This window comes from Culex quinquefasciatus, chromosome 2, assembly GCF_015732765.1.
Source record: "Culex quinquefasciatus strain JHB chromosome 2, VPISU_Cqui_1.0_pri_paternal, whole genome shotgun sequence".
Classification (NCBI taxonomy): domain Eukaryota; kingdom Metazoa; phylum Arthropoda; class Insecta; order Diptera; family Culicidae; genus Culex; species Culex quinquefasciatus.
Genome location: NC_051862.1, coordinates 75,981,766 through 76,003,914, shown reverse-complemented (window position 1 = coordinate 76,003,914; position 22,149 = coordinate 75,981,766). Strand labels below are relative to the sequence as shown.

The 22,149-nt window shown below is 36.5% G+C and overlaps 1 protein-coding gene across 1 annotated transcript in view; it reads right to left on the bottom strand.

Annotated features, from left to right (window-relative positions):
- Nucleotides 1-22,149, bottom strand: part of LOC6044177 — a 192,286-nt gene that overhangs the window by 42,564 nt on the left and 127,573 nt on the right. Inside the window, exons 6-7 of the mRNA XM_038254279.1 lie at nt 8,906-9,161; nt 274-624 (exon numbers count right to left, since the gene is read on the bottom strand). Of these exons, the coding sequence (XP_038110207.1) occupies nt 274-624; nt 8,906-9,161 (607 nt within the window). The remainder of the gene's footprint in view (nt 1-273; nt 625-8,905; nt 9,162-22,149) is intronic.

The window sequence follows — 22,149 nt, the reverse complement described above, 5'->3', positions numbered from 1 at the left end:
TTATGACGGTTAGTTTGCTGGAGCTGGAGTACAGCTGGTTGACAATATTAAATTTTCAATAACGATGATCAAACTAAAATGGAGCAATTTTGATCGAAAGTTGTCAAAGTTTCATGAAATTGGAAACAACTGGGAACTGAACGGATGTAATTTTCGATGCAATCGATTGTCGGGAGTCGGTTAAAATGCAAAACGGTTCAGTTAAAAAGAACCCAAACAACTAGAACAGTAACAGCAGCGGAAACCAAAAAAAATACAAATTCAAGCTCTCACCCTCATCCAGTTCAGCGGTTCGATTGTGTGCAGCAGCAGCTTTGCCTTCAACCCCCGGAGATAGCAGCGCAGCAGGAAGCACATCAGGCTGTAGCTGACGATGACGACCATCTGGACCAGGTCGTGGAAGAGCAGCGCCACGCAGAGCAGACCCCGGGTGTAGTCCGGTCCAAGGACGTCATCCAGCAGTGGGGGTAGTTTGGCGGTCGTTGGATTGGTTGGGGTGGTGGTCGGCTGCAGCACCAACATCCCGATATACACGACGGAACCGGCCAGCCAGAGCGTTCCGAGGCCAAAGTAAACCCACAAAGTTGCCACCAGTCGGCGGGGCTTGCTGCATAGGATGAAAACCTGGGGGAGGGAGGAGGGGTGAAAAAAAGAAGGAGATTAGTGGACAATCTGGTGGCGAAGGGAATGAATTTTTAATGATTGAAAGGGGAATGTCGTGGACGGCGTTTCGAAATACGCCTTTTTTGAATTCATGCTTCCTTGGGCTTATTGCTTAAAAAAAAAAAAATATCAAAGTATTTTCTAGTCTAGTACAAACATACTAAAATACAAATTTGGTTCATATTGGTCAGCCGATGCCTCTCGCGCTGCGATGCTATGGGGAGGAAATATGTACTCGTTACTAAGCCCTCTGAATTACGGTAGTCTTTTAGGTAAAAACTTGATCATTAGCTCACATCACCAATTTCAAATCAATGTAATTTTGGATCACGATGAATCAAAGCTTCAGCGTGCCTTCCGATCGAAGATTTTATAGAAAAGTACTTGTTTTATTGCACAGAAGAGTGCAAGATTTATTCGTCACACACAAAAAAACAATTATTTTCTACAAAAATGGTATTTGGAACACCGCAACCGTAGAATGACGTGAACAACGGCGGACTAGCGAGTTTGCCAAAGGCAGAAAGACCACTGCTTATCGGAGCACCCAGGTTTTCACCTGCCTTTGCAGGATCCCACTGACAGGGGCAGCAAAACCTGGAAGGACCTGACAGATTTGAATAAGCAATGAGAGCAGCTTTCAGCGCGGTTTGGGTGGGTGGTGCATGATGTGGTGTAGCAGTGACCACCGCCGGTATTGAATAAATTAAAATAGATGGAATATTGCATGCTAACATATGGAACAGCGCTGGAATGTTTGACATCGATTAATTTATGTTTCTTTTTAAAACGCAATGTGTTGTCATGATTGTTTAACGTTTTGACCGCAGAAGATTTTTTTTTATATTTTTTTATATCAGAACAAGTTGATTCAGCTTCAGCTCAATATCAAATGATTCAAGTGCAAATCTAAAATCACTACTATGAGGATTTGTAATTCAACCTACCCGCAAAAAAGTGTTATTAATCATATACAGACCACTCAAACATAAAAACAACAGCCGCAAACAAAACCCAATAATAACAACCGCAGAAACCAAACGTACAAAATGCAATCCTTCACACTGTGTGAATTAAATTTAAACACAATTAAATGAACATGAATGTTTTCCATGGTGTATGAGTGTGTGTACCTGCCCAACAACAACAATAAAACAACATGCACCATTCCCAGCACAACCCGGCAGAGAATGTTTCGCTTTTCAATTTAATCCTGTCATCGGACACAATTTTCCAACCCCGCACCATCCCCTGTCTGTTGCAATGGGCGATGGTCGTCATTAATAATAATTTAATGGGAAAAGTGTAAACATCATAATGTATGGTATACAACTTAACCTCGTTTTTTCGCCACGCTCAAACAGCCTTTCCCTTTTTTGGGCGCACCACGTGGGCACCAGCAAAAACAAAAAAAAAGAGAGAAATGCAATGCTTATACAAACAAACCCAAATATGGATTCGTTGGAACGTGCTCAAAGACCAATATTTGAATAGCTGGCCGAAAATGAATGGTTGAGTGATAAGGCTCGTGGTTGAATTACCATTTTTTGCTCGCTTTTACTCGTATTTGATTGTCGTTTTCGTTGGGCATTGTTTTGATTCGTTTATTAAATGTAGAGCAATTCTCTGAGATTTCGGTCATTCGTTTTTTTGTATTTTTTAATCCGGCTGAAACTTCTTTGGTGCCTTCGGTATGCCCAAAGAAGCCATTTTGCATCATTAGTTTGTCCATATAATTTTCCATACAAATTTGGCAGCTGTCCTTACAAAAATGATATGTGAAAATTCAAAAATCTGTATCTTTTGAAGGAATTTTTTGATCGATTTGGTGTCTTCGGCAAAGTTGTAGGTATGGATATGGACTACACTGAAAAAAATGATACACGGTAAAAAAAAATTTGGTGATTTTTAATTTCACTTTTTGTCACTAAAACTTGATTTGCAAAAAACACTATTTTTATTTTTTTTTATTTTTTGATATGTTTTAGAGGACATAAAATGCCAACTTTTCAGAAATTTCCAGAATGGGCAAAAAATCTTTGACCGAGTTATGATTTTTTGAATCAATACAGACTTTTTCGAAAAATCGGAATATTGGTCGCAAAAATTTTTCAACTTCATTTTTCGATGTAAAATTGAATTTGCAATCAAAAAGCACTTTAGTGATTTTTCGATAAAGTGCACCGTTTTCAAGTAAAAGTAATAATATATTGATTTTTTGGCCCTTTTGAAATGTTAGTCTTGATTTTAAATTTTTGAAAATATTTTTTTCGAAAAGATCGGAAAATTTCACGAATATTTCATATTTTAACATTGTAAATCGGACCTATAGTTGCTAAGATATCGACATTAGAAAAGGGTGGGTTGTTTGGGTTAGACTTAGAAAACATCAATTTTCCTGTTTTTTAACCTTTGCATAGCAATATCTCAGCAACTATGGGTCGTATCAACAAAGTTAAATAAAGCAAAATATAGTGAATTTTCTAAGCTTTCCAAAAATATTTTTTTCAAAAGTGGGCAAACATGGGCACTAATTTAAAAAAAATTCAAAACTGCGACTATTTTCAAAAAAGTTACCTAAAAATGGTAATAACTTGAAAACGGTGAACTTTATCAAAAAATCACTAAAGTACTTTTTGATTGCAAATTCGATTTTACATCGAAAAATGAAGTTGAAAAATTTTTGCGACCAATATTTCGATTTTTTGAAAAAATCAGTATTCATTCAAAAAATCATAACTCAGTCAAAGATTTTTTGCCCATTCTGGAAATTTCTGAAAAGTTGGCATTTTATGTCCTCTAAAACATATCAAAAAATAAAAAAAAATAAAAATAGTGTTTTTTTGCAAATCAAGTTTTAGTGACAAAAAGTGAAATTAAAAATCATCAAATTTTTTTTTACCTTGTATCATTTTTTTTCAGTGTAGTCCATATCCATACCTGCAACTTTGCCGAAGACACCAAATCGATCAAAAAATTCCTTCAAAAGATACAGATTTTTGAATTTTCACATATCATTTTTGTATGGACAGCTGTCAAATTTGTATGGAAAATTATATGGACAAACTAATGATGCAAAATGGCTTCTTTGGGCATACCGAAGGCACCAAAAAAGTTTCGGTCGGATTAAAAAATACAAAAATTAAAATTAAAGAAAAAAGACCGATTCCGTAGAGAACTGCTCTGTAGTGAAATAAATGCTTGATGCATAATTTACATAGATGCATTGAAATTTAAAATAGTATCCATATCAAAAATTTCTACAATTTTATAATTTTTGATCAATAATCATGATTTGGCTTTTAATTTAAATCCCTCGATTCGGATAAAGGAAGGATACAAATCAAGAAATAAAAATGAGTTGAATTATGCACAAAACTTAAACAGTCTTTCGAGCGACATATCATTATAGATGAATTTTGCTCAATTTTTGCAAGCATATTAAGCATTCAGGGGTTTCACTTTAGCCATTGAAGCGTTTATTTTCAACATAACTGGCGTGTAGGCCAGATCCTTGCGCATCGGTGAGCCCATACTTCCAATTGGAATGTGGCCAAAGACAACCTGATGGGGAATTGGACGAGTTTTCCGGTAAAAATATTTAAGTAAAGTAAGTAAATCTTTCTCTGTTCCTGAGGGGAACACCCGTGAAGAGTATCGGGGCCGGCATTTACAAAGCGAATTCAGTGACAGTTAATTAATCAACTTAATGTTAACATGATAAAATTAATATTAACATTCCATAGGTTGTCTTCCTAAGGTGTCTTGATAACTAAGCAATCGAATCCAGAAGGGAAAAGATCACCAGTTGTGTTGGTCCGAGCCGGGAATTGAACCCGGATTTACCGCCTACGAGGCGGAAGCGTTACCACTGGGCTACGTAGCTCGGTCTGTAAAAATATGTATGTGACTGAAAAGTCAAGCCTGTCATATAGAAATTGTCGTAAACCATCAAAAAAACAATTTTTGCAACATTTTTATTTTTTAAACCGCTGTAACTTCACAAGGATTGGACCTAGGACAGTGGTAAATATGGAGACTTTTATGTAAAATTGTCTAGAAAATCGATTCTCGTATTCGGTTTTTGAAAAAAATTGATCTTTAGAGTACTTTTCAGAAAAATCATTTTCAGTAAATTGTTTTTGTTTTTTTTTTCAGTAGATAGCAATTCTCTACGAAATCGGTCTTTTTCTTCAATTTTAATTTTTGTATTTTTTAATCCGGCTGAAACTTTTTTAGTGCCGTCGGTATGCCCAAAGAAGCCATTTTTCATCATTAGTTTGTCCATATAATTTTCCATACAAATTTGGCAGCTGTCCATACAAAAATTTAAAAATCTGTATCTTTTGAAGGAATTTTGGGATCGATTTGGTGTCTTGGGCAAAGTTGTAGGTATGGATATGGACTACACTGAAAAATAATGATACACGGTAAAAAAATGGTGATTTTTAATTTCACTTTTTGTCACTAAAACTTAATATGTTCAAAAGATACAGGGGTAATTCTCCGCCAACTCACACAGCAGTTGCCCCGACCCCTCTTCGATTTGCGTGAAACTTTGTCCTAAGGGGTAACTTTTGTCCCTGATCACGAATCCGAGGTCTGTTTTTTGATATCTCGTGACGGAGGGGCGGTACGACCCCTTCCATTTTTGAACATGCGAAAAAAGAGGTGTTTTTCAATAATTTGCAGCCTGAAACGGTGATGAGATAGAAATTTGGTGTCGAAGGGACTTTTATGTAAAATTAGACGCCCGATTTGATGGCGTACTCAGAATTCCGAAAAACGTATTTTCATCGAAAAAACACTAAAAAGTTTAAAAATTCTCCCATTTTCCGTTACTCGACTGTAAAATTTTGGAACATGTCATTTTATGGGAAATTTAATGTACTATTCGATTCTACATTGACCCAGGAGGGTCATTTTTCATTAGAACAAAATTTTTCATTTTAAAATTTCGTGTTTTTCTAACTTTGCAGGGTTATTTTTAGAGTGTAACAATGTTCTACAAAGTTGTAGAGCAGACAATTACAAAAATTTTGATGTATAGACAAGGGGTTTGCTTATAAACATCACGAGTTATCGCGATTTTACGAAAAAAAGTTTTGAAAAAGTTACTTTTGGCGTTTCTCTTTGTTTCGTCGTCCGTGTCTGTCGCGGGTGACCATGAACGGCCATGATCGATGACGACCAACTTTTTCAAAACTTTTTTTCGTAAAATCGCGATAACTCGTGATGTTTATAAGCAAACCCCTTATGTCTATACATCAAAATTTTTGTAATTGTCTGCTCTACAACTTTGTAGAACATTGTTACACTCTAAAAAATAACCCTGCAAAGTTAGAAAAAACACGAAATTTTAAAATGAAAAATTTTGTTCTAAATGAAAAATGACCCTCCTGGGTCAATGTAGAATCGAATAGTACATTAAATTTCCCATAAAATGACATGTTCCAAAATTTTTACAGTCGAGTAACGGAAAATGGGAGAATTTTTAAAACTTTTTAGTGTTTTTTTCGATGAAAAATACGTTTTTTCGGAATTCTGAGTACGCCATCAAATCGGGCATCTAATTTTACATAAAAGTCCCTTTGACACCAAACTTCTATCTCATCACCGTTTCAGGCTGCAAATTGTTGAAAAACACCTCTTTTTTCGCATGTTCAAAAATGGAAGGGGTCGTACCGCCCCTCCGTCACGAGATATCAAAAAACGGACCTCGGTTTCGTGATCAGGGACAAAAGTTACCCCTTAGGGCAAAGTTTCACGCAAATCGAAGAGGGGTCGGGGCAACTTTTCCCGATTTCGTGTGAGTTGGTAGAGAATTACCCACAGATTTTTGAATTTTCATGCATCATTTTTGTATGGAGAGTAAGCCGTCCCAAAAAAATGAAAAGTTGTCAAATCTTTGGTGCTCACCCCAAGAACGATAGATTAGGATGTCAGGAACAATATTTTCATACAACAAAATATTCCCAAAAATGTTTTACAACTCGCGCGCGGAGCTTGAATGAAAAAAGTGCATTTTTCGACTATTTTCAGAAATGCGCGTAACAGTCATACTAAAGTCATTCAAATTTGGTCGCCTTGGGCTTCAAGTTATAGTTTAATGTCCCTTGAACAAATTCATGTGCAGACATAGTCCATAAAAACTTGTGTTTGGGCATGGCAGGGCATTTTAGAGAGAAAAATTTGTATTTTTTAGCTGAAAAATTTCAAAAATTACTCCCTAAAACGAGCCAAAAAAAATTGTAGCCAAAACTAATGCATTCAGCTTATAGGAAATTTTGTGGAGATCATTTTGCTTTTTATAACATTCAATTTATGTCCACGCAAAGCCTAGATATTTGCGTTTTAGTAAACAAAAAGTGACGAATATCCAAAATTCTTAGTATATAAGCATTTTTAGCCTAAAACATTGGCTACTATGATTACAAACGGGAAGGCATATATTTTGTATATTTTTATTTTGCTCGCTTAAAAACGATATTTGTTTATGACATTTCATGAAAAAACATGCGATTTTCTCGCGATGTGACGTAAACGCCTTGATGGACAGCTGCCATATTTGTATGACAAATTATATGGACATTATATTAGTTATGATGCAAAAAATACAAAAATTAAAATTTCAAAAAATTACCGATTTTGTAGAGAACTGCTAAGTTATTTTTTTTAAACAATGCCAAAATTACAATTACAAAAATTTATAAGTTAAAAAAAAAATTGCGTTTTATTTCACAGAAGTGTTGAGTAATGTTCTTTTAAAATATTTTTTGAATTTTGTGGAGTAAAGAAACTATCTGCATTTTGTTTAATACTGAAATGAACAATATCTTCAAAAATAAATGTAGATCTGATATGAAAAACTTTTTTATTTGTAAATTGCATTCAAAATGTTGGTTAAAAATCTTTTAAAATGTTTGAACAAAAAAATAAAGCTTAAATGCACTGAGTAGCAATTTATCAATTGAATATTTCAAATTTCGCGGCATTTCACGGTATTTCCAAAATTTTACTGCCAGGGGTGAATTTCACGGATTACGCGGCATCCTTGAAATCGTGAAAAATCACTAGCCCTACTCATGACTGAATATTGCATGGCAATCGACAACAATTTATATGACATCCAACATTCCCATCATTTTTCACATCCTTGACCTGACAACCACCGAAGAGTAACCAGGATATTGCTCATTCCATGCACGCCCCACGTTACCATGGAACTTGTAATTTTCCAACTGCGATTCTTGACTTTTTTTTCTCTCCACTGGGGGATTAAAGTCAAACAAGGTGCAGCAGGGAATGAAAAACAAAAAAATGAGCCAACCGCATATGGAAAACAAAACCGATAATTCACCAAACAAGCTCATCGTCATGCAAGCATGAAAATTACCACCATTAAAAATTTACGGTCATCAGCTCCCTGGGAGGCACGCCGGGAATGTGTAATTATGAGTAGAGGAGGTGGTCCCTCGAGAAAAAGGGGGGAGGTAAACTGTGCGCCCTTTGCCCGTAATGGTGGGCACTCAATTTATTATCAGTTAATTTTGCGAGAAAAAAACGGTGCATTGGGCGGCGTAATTATCGCGAATAGGATAAATGTGTTGGATTTAATGTGTTTAAATCCACGGCACGATGATTGTAGTTTTTGGATTTTGGAGTTTTTAATTTTAAAATTTTCAGTGTTTCCTAATTTTAAATTTGAAAGCCACTTCATTTGTATACGACGCCTTAAAAGGTAAATAAATTGAAAAGGTCAGTCCACTTTCTCCCTTTTAGAACAAAAAACATCTGTTGATCTGAATTAACGCTAACGTCATGCTTTCTCTACAGCGTGGAAGTTTAGACCGATGATGGAAACATGGAAACATGCTACCGTGTCCGTGGTAAACAAAAACCCCAGATCATGACATGATGTTTGCATAATCCACTGGCCATGTTGATGGTCGCTGGCGCCGCGTCGCCCTTAACGGTAAACACTCTATACCACCACGTTATTCAGTTATTCAGGCTGGTAGTCGTGTTAATGCTCTGTTGTCTACATGAAAATTTAAATGATTTTTTAAAATATTTGTTGAGTTTTCCCAAAACTCGCACAACTACGAAAAATCTCTAATAAAAACATAGAATAAAATCAAAAATTCTGAAAAAAATTACACCACCAGAGCATTCCACCCACATATCCTTTTCCATTACCGGTGGTGCGGGGCCGCGGGTGGCGTTAGTGACGTGGACGTACCCTTTCAATTAGACACTGCAATTGTTCGTTATCGGCGAACCGGTAAATGTAAGCTGCCATTACGAAACCGCCGAGATGGAGCAGGGCCGGGATGATGTAAATGAATATCATTTCCCCGGTGTTGACCAGCATTGTCTTCGTAATGGCGGCGGTGGGTTGCGTTGTGCTGTTGGTCGGTGGAGCAGCGGGCCCGGATGATTGGTGGCCACCACCGTAGGTGAGCTGTTGTTCCGGATCGAGGAAACCGCGGTCTCGGCTGGAAATTAAAATGGAGGGAAAATTAGAATTTTGTTGACGGGGGTGCCATTGATTCGTTTAAAATAAAATCGATGCCAAAAGTGTCATAAAGCAAAAAATGCCACATATCAGCTGAGCAATTCTCTGAGATTTCGGTCATTCGACTTTTTTTTGCATTTTTTATTCCGGCTGAAACTTTTTTGGTGTCTTCAGTATGCCCAAGGAAGACATTTTGCATCATAAGTGTTCAAAAATTAGTGTCTTTTGAAGGAATTTTTTGATCGATTTGGTGTCTTCCGCAAAACACACTCAAACCTCGATGGTTTGACACCAACTGCTGTCAAACGAACGGGGTCACTTTTTAGTTTGACATCCCTTTTACACGGAGTTCACACACACTACTAAACGTTTGTTTTGATAGCGTGCGTGAGCGCCTTGTAAAAAGTGACAGTTTATCACGTTTTTGTTTGATTTTGACTAATCAACGGGGTACAAATTAAAAAAGTGTCAAACGAAAAAGTGACCAACCACCTGGGGTTGAGTGTACACGGAAAAAAGATTATACAGGGTAATTTTTTTTGGTAATTTTTAATTTCACTTTTTGTCACTTAAACTTGATTTGCAAAAAACGAAGGAGCGGTCGTGGCTGAATGGTTACAATGTTCGCTTTATAAGCGAATGGTCCTGGGTTCGATACCCAACTGCTCCCAACGAGAAAGTTATGGACTCATTATTGATCCTTGCTCTGTAACTTGGATTTGGCCCGCACTTTTCTCTCGTACTTTTGACAACAAAATTTCCAAAAACTAGGCAACCAGCAGTTGTTTATTTACATTTCCAGTCGCAGTTTCCACCAAACTGGACATTCGCACTTTAAAATTGCGATTGACAGGTGAACAACATCGGCTCGCTTTGATCATTTTTTGAGAAAATTAAAATTTCCCAAGCCAGTTTGACAAGTCGCAATAGTGCGATCGATAGCAATAATTTAGTGCGAAGTTCAAGTTAGTGAAAATTGCGCAATAAAAACTTGAATTAAAATGAAAAACTTGAAGCTCACGGCAGGGTTCAATCCCCTGTCCTTAGGTTTGGCAAGCAAAAATGCTTTCCACTTAACCGTAGAGCATTGGTAGCTTGAGGAGGACTGAGACTGATATAGTTGAATCCAAGAATCGGACAAACAATCAAATTGAATTCAAGTTGAATATCAAAACTCAAAACAAGATAGCATGCAAGATTGCAAGCGCAGTTGAAATTGAATCTAAAAATACCTCGCTTAAAATAACGTCATGATTCGAATTCCTGGACGCTTCGAAACCCGGACACTTCATTTTGTTTTATCAATTATTTGGATATAAGTTCGCATTATGAATGTCAAAACTGTGTAATTTGATGAATTCCAACATCAACTTTCATTTAAAGTTTGTTTGAACGCTGTGGTTAATGCCAAAACAATTAAATACAATAAAATTAGAAGTTTACCAAAAATGCGAAACATTTCACTTGAAATATTTCAGTGGCGTTCGAAGCACCGGGAAGGCAAAGCAGAAATTTATGGTTTCGATTTTCTTAAATTCTAGCAAATTTTTATATAAACTATCGATTGTTTTAATGTTAACAGCTTATTTGAGACCTAAAGAATGCCATTCACTAACATTTCAGTCCAAATTTGTGCGATTCATAAGTAAAATCGAGAGTCCGAAATTCGAAGCAAAAGTGTCCGGATTTCGAATCAGCTTTTGTCAGTGTCCAGGATTCGAGGCACATCAAGTCATTTTAATTTTCAAATTCTGATGAAAAATTGTTAGAAAAGACATATTTTGCATGCATTCTCTTAAAACTGACTGTTAATACTACATCCTGATGATATTTCTTCATTTCCAACTTATTACATAATTATTTGCCAGCTATAACAAAAATGATATGCTACTAAGTGTCCGGATTTCGAATCATGACGTTACGACCCTTAGTTGCTGAGATATTGCCATGCAAAGATTTAAAAACAGGAAAATTCATGTTTTCTAAGTCTCACCCAATCAACCCACTATTGTCTAATGTCGATATCTCAGCAACTAATGGTCCTATTTTCTGTGTTTAAATACGAAACGTTCGTAAATTTTTTTGATCTATTCGATTTTTTTTTTAATCAAGACTAACATATTACGCTCTTGTTAAATGTTAGTCTTGATTAAAAAAAATAAATTATTGTATTGTAATGTAAAATATCTTATCAAATCGTATCAAAATATAGACAATTTTGTCAGCTTTTCAAAAAAAATTTTTTTTCAAAGGTGAGCAAACATGGGTACTAATTTAAAAAAATAAATAACTGCGACTATTTTTAAAAAAGTTACCTACAAATGGCTATAACTTAAAAACGGAGCACTTTATAAAAATTTGACTAAAGTAGTTTTTGATTGCAAATTCGATTTTACGTCGAAAAATGAAGTTGAAAAATTCAATATTGATTCGAAAATTAATAACTCGGTCAAAGATTAAAAAAAAGAAAAGTTGGCACTTGATGTCTCCTAAAACATATCTGAAAATGAAAAAAAATGTGTTTTTATACTATTTCACTTTTAGAGACAAAAAGTGAAATTTAAAATCGCCATAATTTTTTTTACCGCGCAAATTTTTTTTCAGTGTAGTCCTTATTCATACCTACAACTTTGCCGAAGACACCAAATCGATCAAAAATTCCTTCAAAAGAATTGCTCAGTTATTTAAAAAAACGTTACTTAATCCACCCTTAGGAGTTCGGTGCCTTCCTCACATTTAGAGGGTAATGCTATCCAAAATAGATATAAAAGGGCGGACCATTCAGTGTTCTATCAACTTGATTCATTATTCATACCATCAGATTGGATAGTCAGAGCTTCATAATTCAGAGCACTTATGTGCTTATAACTATTGATAGGGTTGTCAGATCTTCAATCTTTTGAACTCGTTGAAAAGTTCTTTCGAATACCTTTTTAAAAATGTATTAAATTTCTTACAAAACCAACCTTTTTACAATCTTCCGGACTTTTGTTAAAATCGTTTTTTTAACATAACTTTTGAAGTACTTAACTAAACTTTATAATTTTCGAAAGTGACTAATGGGACCCCAAGACGAATTGAATGAGACCAGAACGGTCCAAATCGGTTCAGCCAGTGCCGAGATAACCCAGTGCAAATTTTTTTATCAACGTCCCACCACACACACACAGACATTTGCTCAGAATTTGATTCTGAATCGATATGTACACATGAAGGTAGGGCTAGGAGGTCAAATTAAGAATTTCGTTTTTTGAGTGAAGCAAGGTGAGGAAGGCAAAAACATTGCCCATTCCGTCAAACCAAATAATCAAAACCATTGAAACCTATATGTCTTGAAAGCATTCTCTTTAATTATTGTTCCTAACTTATGTCGAATAAAAAAAACAAGCCAAAGCTTTAAACTTAATGTAATTTCCGTGCAATTAAAGTTCAACCCATTGCCGCAGTCTGAAGTTAAATGAGTAGCATTTGCATCAGCTGATGCAGATTACTACCGAGCTCCTTCCAATAAATTATGCCCCACTCGTTGGGCATCACATTCAGCCAGCCAGAAAAGGGCAACATTAACTGTGGCATAACACAATCCAGCATGCAGAGTTAAAAGTTTTTACCGCATCATGTTTTTTTTCACTTTTACAAAACCCTGTGCAAAATGGTGGACAGCCACTGACAAGATGGCGATTTTATCTGAAATGCGGGGTATAGTTTTAAACAGCCACTTTATTAAAATAATAAAGGGATTATTAATATTTATGGCCAAATTTGAATAAAAAATATTGCAGCTCAAACCGGCGCTGGGAGAGCTTATCTGGCGGGTTTCGCTCGGTGAGCTTTCTGTTTTGCTTTTGTTTTACTTTTTGAGAATGGTTTATCATTTTGTCAGACTCTGGCTGTGCTCAACCGACCGGTAGTTCCAACAGCAAGCGCCTTCTTGCATTCATAGGGGAAAATGTTCAATTCTTGGTATAAGTTAAATATATTAAAAGATAAAAAAAAAAAAATAATAATAATAGTGATAAAACAAACAAAATAATAAAATTGAAATTACAAGACTACACACTATTCCGTACTTTCATCATTATCATTCCATCGTCACAACACCCGTACGGGGTGTCCCGTTTTCCCGTCTGATGATCCCTGTCCGAATTTCGGATTCGCACCGGACGCCAGGCCCGGCGGTGCATTGAACGACGGGGTGATTACAACGTGGCAGCCAACACACTTGCTCGAACTCAATTTAACAACTTTGGATTATTTTCCTCTGCGGGACCACCCTGGCCTCCAGGATGCATGGATTTTCGAAAATTTCATTCCAGGATGAGCACACGGCAGATGCAATTTCGACAAAACTATTTTGGAAATGTTCATCAGCTCGTCCACGGGGTTTGGCAAATGGTGGCGCGAGTTGAGCAAAATATGCACGTACTAATTAACAACGTGTGTAGCCTGGTAACGAACTTGTATCATTTGTGTTACAGTGTTTATGCTGAAACGGGGAGCTTTTCCGCTCCAGTATTACATGGCGATTTATATTGCATTTTATTTCGGTTGGAAATTATACAGCACTGATAGTTTGATATGAGGGCTTTTGTTAATTTGATTTGGTTAACCGCGGTGGATTTTCTTGAAATAATTCGAACTGTCAAAAATCCACCAAAGCATCTACCACATTGATCGCACAAAAATCAGTGGTAGAAAAGTATCCACCGGTAGATGCTTTGGTGGATTTTTGACAGTTCGAATTATTTCAAGAAAATCCACCGCGGTTAACCAAATCAAATTAACAAAAGCGCTATGGTCTGCTTTGAAATGTAGCATGCAATGAGTTTGGAAAATATAGAAAACTAGAAGATCTTTTTTTTAATTTTCGGTGGGGTTATAAAATTTGTTTTAAATTTATTTTCCTTCGCGATGGTGAAAATCAAGATGCAGAGGCTAAACAAGATATAAAAATGCTAAATCAAACCACTAATCTAATCAAATCTAATCTAACACAAATGCAGCCAGTCCGATGAAAGCACGTGGAAAGTCTTGTGATTAGATTATGCCCCAAGCACTTTTCTTGTCAACATTTATAATGGCAATACAAAATGTAATTCAAGAATCAAAGCAGCCAGCCCTACTGCGTTGTGTATACCGCAAAGAGGATTCTGAGAACGGATCACATTTCACTGAATCTACAGGGGAGGAAGGATGCGTGGATAGATAGATATTCAAAAAATATAAAGAAGGGAAGAGTGAACGGAAATTAAAATTATTTTGAATTAGGAATGTTAAATCATGACGCTGTTTATAAATTTGAAAGCAAAAATTGTTGTGGAAGCTATGTTCCTTTGCAATATAAAAATATGTAGTGAGTGAATGTCAAGTTACAACTCGAGATAATGATTATTTCGGTACTGGCTGGACCGACTTTGTTCGTTTTGGTCTCATTCAAACACCAAATCAATCAAAAAATTACTTGAAAAGTTACTGATTTTCAAATATTTACGTACCATTTTTGTATGAACAGATGCTAGAATTGTATGGAGATTAGTATGGGTGAACCAATGACACAAAAAGGCTTCTTTGGTGCCCCCACAAAGTTTGAGCCAATTCAAAAAACACAAATAATAAAAAAAATTGAAGTTGGCTATTTTCATAGAGAATTGCTCTGGTTGTTATGTAACAGACATGATCAATAAAATAAAGAACATTGCTTGATTTCAACTCCGTGTTTTGGAGATTTATCTTCTTCTACTCTGATTCGAGATCTCAAAAAAGATATATCAGACTCTGACATCGGTTTTTGAGAATTTGGTGACTCTCTCTTCGATTCCAACTACAATTAAATCCGGATCACAGCAACTGCACAGAAAGTTTAACTCCATGTTGCGATTTGACAGCTCGATATGTTGGTTGCAGACAATTAGTTTTCGAGCTAGGCTTTATTTAACGTGAAGACTTCCATCATTGTCATGATTTTTCGTTCAAAGATATAAATTTATGCGTCGCTTTCAATATTTTGACAAAATTCCTTCTACAAGTTGTTTAGAATAGTGCTCTACACATGCTGATTCCTTTTGGTAACAATTATCCCATTCCTTGTAATGTTATGGAAATCGTCATTAATCAATGATTGCCAACTAGGACATCAATGACTGTGCCACAAAATTATATAAAATTTGAAGCACAATTGATTCAGATAAAAAATTCCTTCAGTGGCTTAAAGAAGGCAACAACCGGCACATGCTGATTCCTTTTGGTGCAGAAATTCGTTGAATTGAATTTAAAACAGAATATTTTACACTGATGATCAATTTTCTTCGAAAATGATCAACGACTTCACCTTTAAAAAAAGTTGGTGCTGAAAATTACATTTTTTTCTAACTAGTGACTGTATTGTCAGCAGGCGTGTTACGCTGTCCTCTTTGTAAGCGGATGATCATGGGTTCGATTCTCATCTACACCAACTTTCCATCGGATGGGGAAGTAAAACGTCGGTCTCGGCCTTGGTTGTTGTTAGGCCGTTAAGTCATTCCAGGTGTGAAAGTCGTCTCCCTGCTATAAAGACAAATAACAACTCAAACCAAGCCTGCTCCGGTGGAATCGCTGGCGGCGGTTGGACTCGTAATCCAAAGGTCGATAGTTCGAACCCTGGGGTTCCATGGAGTGAAAATAGGTTTGGGTGCTCTCCCCATTCAAGCCTTTGGGTTCTTAGGTCCTGACGATCTCTAAAGTGAGTGAATGGTTTGATTTTTTTACTGTATTTGACATTAAAAAAAAAGAAATCCTCCCCCCCCCAGTTTGACTGGGTTCGATCACAATCGGCCCCGGTGGCATTTCCGGGATGAGATTTGTTTGATCATGGCTTCCGTAGCATGGGGAAGTAAATTTTGGTCCTTAATTTATTTTCTTTAATACATTAAATTTCCACCAAGTTTTTACGACAACATCGCACATTTCCCGTGTCAAAAAGTCAGAAAGTCATCGCCATCATCATCGAAAACATCGTCATCGGCACCTTCCCCTTTCGGAGAAATGGCTGTTCCTCGCGAAAAGTCATAAAAGCCATAGCCCGGACGAACTTCAAGGGGTTTTTCCTCCCAACAACGTCTGAGACTTTTGAAATGTGAGTCAGCGAAAAACATGTTGCACAACGCAAGTGCACACGTTGTTCGTTTAGCGATTCTTTACGCGGCATTATTTTTTTTGCTGTTGCCAATTCGTTGTTGTTGCTTTTGTTTGGTTTTAAATCACTGTCGAAAGTGATAAAGTGCAGTTTGATACCGGCGGGGTTGAAGATTGTTTTGCTGTCGTTTTTGAGCGTTTCGTTTGGTGGCATGATTAACGACGTACTTGTGAATCAATGTTTTGGTGCAGTATGAAAAAAGATGATGATTAAGAATTGCAACGCTTAAATGCAGCAATTTAACTTCAAAAGGCTTAGCTTAATTGAAAACACTTGCAGTACGATAACAGATAACTTCAAACTGCAAAAGATCAAACGATACTAGAATGAAATGAAACAATTGACCAGGTTTACCCTTACAAATACCCACTAACTAACCAGTTCATGACCAGGAACCGACAACAAAAGAAAACCCACACAATAGAAAGAGACAGAGAGAGCGGATAGTGCGAGTGTATTAAAATGTGAACCGCATACGTTCACCAGGTGCAATCGACTGGAACAACCCGTTGCCTCCAGCAAAGTTTCCGGATCTGGGATTTGTAGTACAAGGTTTAGGTCCTTGCGTTGGCTTCATGTAATAGTGTGACATTGGTGAGAAATTGTGTGCGAATTATTTAAAAACCAACTTAATCCACCTATGTGGTTGATGCCTTCCTCACTTTTTACCAACAATGAGTAATATGAGTGGTTCGGACACATATTTCAGCTATTCTTTTTTATGTCCAGAAAAATAAGTACACAGATATAACTTAATCTGTCATAACTCGAGACAGGGTTGCCAGATTTTCAATTATGAGGACTCGTTGGAAAAGTCTTTTGATTACCTAACCAATGATGGGTCGGATGATGGTTCCGGACATCGTTTACATACATTTAAGTGAGATTCGGCTTCAAAAAAGTACATAAATATCACTTAAGTGGTCATAACTCGAGACAGGGTAGCCAGATCTTCAATTATGTGGACTCATTGGAAAGGTCTCTTGATTACCTAACCAACGATGGGTCGGATGATGGATCCGACAATCGTTTACATGCATTAAAGTGAGATCCGGCTTCAAAAAAGTGCATAAATATCACTTAAGTGGTCATAACTCGAGACAGGGTAGCCAGATCTTCAATTATGTGGACTCATTGGAAAGGTCTCTTGATTACCTAACCAACGATGGGTCGGATGATGGATCCGACAATCGTTTACATGCATTTAAGTGAGATCCGGCTTCAAAAAAGTACATAAATATCACTTAAGTGGTCATAACTCGAGACAGGGTTGCCAGATCTTCGATGTTGTGGACTTGTTGGAAAGGTCTCTTGATTACCTAACCAACGATGGGTTGGATGATGGATCCGGACATCGTTTACATGCATATAATTGAGATCCAGATATATGTGAAAACACATTTTTATACATAACTTTTGAACTACTTATCGAAACTTCAAACAATTCAATAGCGATGTATGGGACCCTAAACCAAGTCGAATGCAACTGGTTCGATCAAAATCGGTTCAGCCAGTGCTGAGAAAACTTGGCAACATTTTTGAACACATACATACATACACACACACACACACACATACACACACACACAGACATTTGTTCAGTTTTCGATTCTGAGTTGATATGTGTACATGAAGGTGGGTCTTCGAGCTTTTAATAAAAAGTTCATTTTTAGAGCAGGATTATAGCCTTACCTCAGTGAGGAAGGCAAAATGTTAATCAAACCTTATCAAAAATTACTTATCGCCAAACAGCAAAAATATGCGTGAGATTTTCTCACAATGAGATTTTCTCACAATGTGATGTGATTTTTCATGAAATATCGTTTTTGAGCGAACAAAATAAATATATCCAAAATATATGCCTTCTCGTTTGTAATCATAGTAGCCAATGTTTTATGCTAAACACGCTTATATACAATCATGGTATTATATAAATATCATGGTAATATTACATCTGTAAAGGGGTACATATTTTATGTCAGATAAAATGATTATTTTATTTTTTGAATTTACCTCTGAAAATGTGTAATTTTACCACTATTTTGTTGTAATGTCGCTTTTCCAGTCTAAATAGAGGTAAAATTACATCATAAAAGAGGTAATAGTCAACCTTAATTACACCTTCATTTAAATGCATTTAAAAAAATATTTTGTTTTTTTGCGTTGCCGTTGACAACATGAAGTTTTCCCTAACAAACATACACTTTTACGAACAAATTAACAATATTTTGCCATACTCATTATTGTCAAATACAAATAGTTATGAAAAACAAAAATCATAATTTCTTGTCACGGCGCCAATCCGTGACTTTCTCACAGCCCTTTCCAACACTTTCATCCGGCGAAAAGCTGGATTTTTTTTTGTGCTCAACGTGGGTTTTCCCGTTTGAAGTTTCGTGCCGACACCAAATTAAGGGTCGAAAACAGCACTTAAGCTATGAACAAGATTGTCCGTTCGACGCAGTGGTGAACGCAGAACGCTGTGCCAGTTCGATTTTTCCATCAACTGTCAGTCGAACAATCTACATAGGTTGCTTTGTTCAATGGTCGATGACTGGCAGGCTATGATGACAGGCGCAAAATTTTGCGTTTGCGTCCAGGCCTGACGGACAATCTTGTTCTTACCTTTAGTTCCACTCTCCGTACGGACAGCCTACCGGCAAAGTGCACTCTACTGCTGCCAGCCGAGAGGGCAAATGCGAGCGCGAAATTACAGACTTGAGCCGAGAAGAAGTGAAAATGGCTAGCCATTCTTGTCCCTGGGGGATAATTTCCACCGACCCCCCTATGGAAATGAAGGGGCGGTGGTTTAGAAAAAGGGTGATACCGAAGCCAAGTCGTTTTGTGAATGTGTGTGTGTGTGTTGGGGGAAAACTGGTATTTTTCTTTGTCGTTTTGTTGTTTTTCCTGCAAGTTTAACCATTCGGGCTAATATAGCAGGGGTGGTTTCTTCGTGCAAACATTTGCTCTCAATATTTGTACAATTGTACATGTGTTTGTTTTAGTCATCCAGACGAACCGCAGAGATAATCGAAAAAACTAGTGTAGATTATTACGGTTGGCTAGGCTGGGAAAATTGTTTTGTTTTTTCTCTTCATAGTCATAGTTCCACAGTCTGTTTGGTGTGTTTCAGGAGTCTCTAAAACTAGGGTAGATTTTCCCCCTTCCCATAGTGAAAATGGGCTGGCTGTTTCTGTAAATTATAATTATGTTACAGAGAGCATTTGCATACATTAGTGTCTACCTCAACCGCAACGAGATTTCCGGGACGAGTACCATGACAGGAAAGTTTTGTAAACCATGCTCTGACTCGTAACATAAAACGCTGATGTAAATTAACCAGATTAAACAACATAGACACATTTAATTGAATTGAAATTTAAATGATTACCTGGAATGGGTGTTGTTTCACTGAGTTAACTGGGGTATTTAAATCATTAGTGTTTTCAGAATCTATTAATCTAAATCGGCTTTTAAATCATATTGCAACTTAAATAAATGAATTCTTGTAAATTAAATAGTTTATTTCTCATTCATGAGAATTTTCCAACAGAAAATCAGAAATTCTCATTTAAAAAACCAACACTTTTAACAAATTTCACAAAACACCGAAAACGGCTTCTCAAACAAAATATAACGAAAAGTGGAACAAAATAAACACACCGATGCCGACTGCTTTCAGCCAAAAAGTTTTTCAACCCCTCGCCAATTATATCCGACTACGATGGCCGGGAAAAAGTACCACCTGCTGCACTACCTTTTTTGGGCCGCGGTGCAGACCACGTAAAAATTGTACAACAAATGGACGGCGTAAAAAAATACAAACGTTTGCATGTTCCTTCTGAGTCAGATACTTTTTCCGTCAAGATAAGTCTTGCAATTGAAAAACAAGAAACAAGAAACAAGAAACAAGAAACAAGAAACAAGAAACAAGAAACAAGAAACAAGAAACAAGAAACAAGAAACAAGAAACAAGAAACAAGAAACAAGAAACAAGAAACAAGAAACAAGAAACAAGAAACAAGAAACAAGAAACAAGAAACAAGAAACAAGAAACAAGAAACAAGAAACAAGAAACAAGAAACAAGAAACAAGAAACAAGAAACAAGAAACAAGAAACAAGAAACAAGAAACAAGAAACAAGAAACAAGAAACAAGAAACAAGAAACAAGAAACAAGAAACAAGAAACAAGAAACAAGAAACAAGAAACAAGAAACAAGAAACAAGAAACAAGAAACAAGAAACAAGAAACAAGAAACAAGAAACGAGAAACAAGAAACAAGAAACAAGAAACAAGAAACAAGAAACAAGAAACAAGAAACAAGAAACAAGAACAACAAGAACAACAAGAACAACAAGAACAACAAGAACAACAAGAACAACAAGAACAACAAGAACAACAAGAACAACAAGAACAACAAGAACAACAAGAACAACAAGAACAACAAGAACAACAAGAACAACAAGAACAACAAGAACAACAAGAACAACAAGAACAACAAGAACAACAAGAACAACAAGAACAACAAGAACAACAAGAACAACAAGAACAACAAGAACAACAAGAACAACAAGAACAACAAGAACAACAAGAACAACAAGAACAACAAGAACAACAAGAACAACAAGAACAACAAGAACAACAAGAACAACAAGAACAACAAGAACAACAAGAACAACAAGAACAACAAGAACAACAAGAACAACAAGAACAACAAGAACAACAAGAACAACAAGAACAACAAGAACAACAAGAACAATAAGAACAACAAGAACAACAAGAACAACAAGAGCAACAAGAACAACAAGAGCAACAAGAACAACAAAAGCAACAAGAACAACAAGAACAACAAGAACAACAAGAACAACAAGAACAACAAGAACAACAAGAACAACAAGAACAACAAGAACAACAAGAACAACAAGAACAACAAGAACAACAAGAACAACAAGAACAACAAGAACAACAAGAACAACAAGAACAACAAGAACAACAAGAACAACAGAACAACAAGAACAACAAGAACAACAAGAACAACAAGAGCAACAAGAACAACAAGAACAACAAGAGCAACAAGAACAACAAGAACAACAAGAACAACAAGAACAACAAGAACAACAAGAACAACAAGAACAACAAGAACAACAAGAACAACAAGAACAACAAGAACAACAAGAACAACAAGAACAACAAGAACAAAAAAACAATATTTATCGTTGCACTTTCAGTTGAATCAATCGCAGACTTTCCCGTGGCGCTCCAAATTTTGTGACCGATTTCGAGTGAAAGGCACAAGAACCCAAGAAAGTTCGTGTGGCCAACTTTTACGTTGGGGTAAACGAAAACATCGGCCAAAAAACGTCTACCGTCACCTGTCACGTTGCGCGGTACCGGCGCTGTCAAGCAATAATGATGACGTTTAGCAATTTTCGTCCAAATTAAAACGGAAAACCGGAACCAAATGGTGACGGTTTGCGGTGACGTGGCAAAGTGTGGTGAGGGTTGTTTATTGGGGGGAAGGAAGTGAGGTAGATAGCGCAGCATTGATAGGGGTTGATTTTTACAGCTAATCAATTGTTATGTCTCGCTGCCAGTTGGTTGATAACCAATGAATGATATTTAACTGCAATAACCTAGATTTACGACAGTCACTAATTACAGTTGCAAACTCAATGAAATTGCATTTAGAGGTGGAATAGTTTTAGTTATGGTTGCGAAAATGTAATGATGTAGTGACAAAGCTTCTATATTTTATTCTGGGACCAATAAACCTCTATTAAAAAAAATAGTTTGAA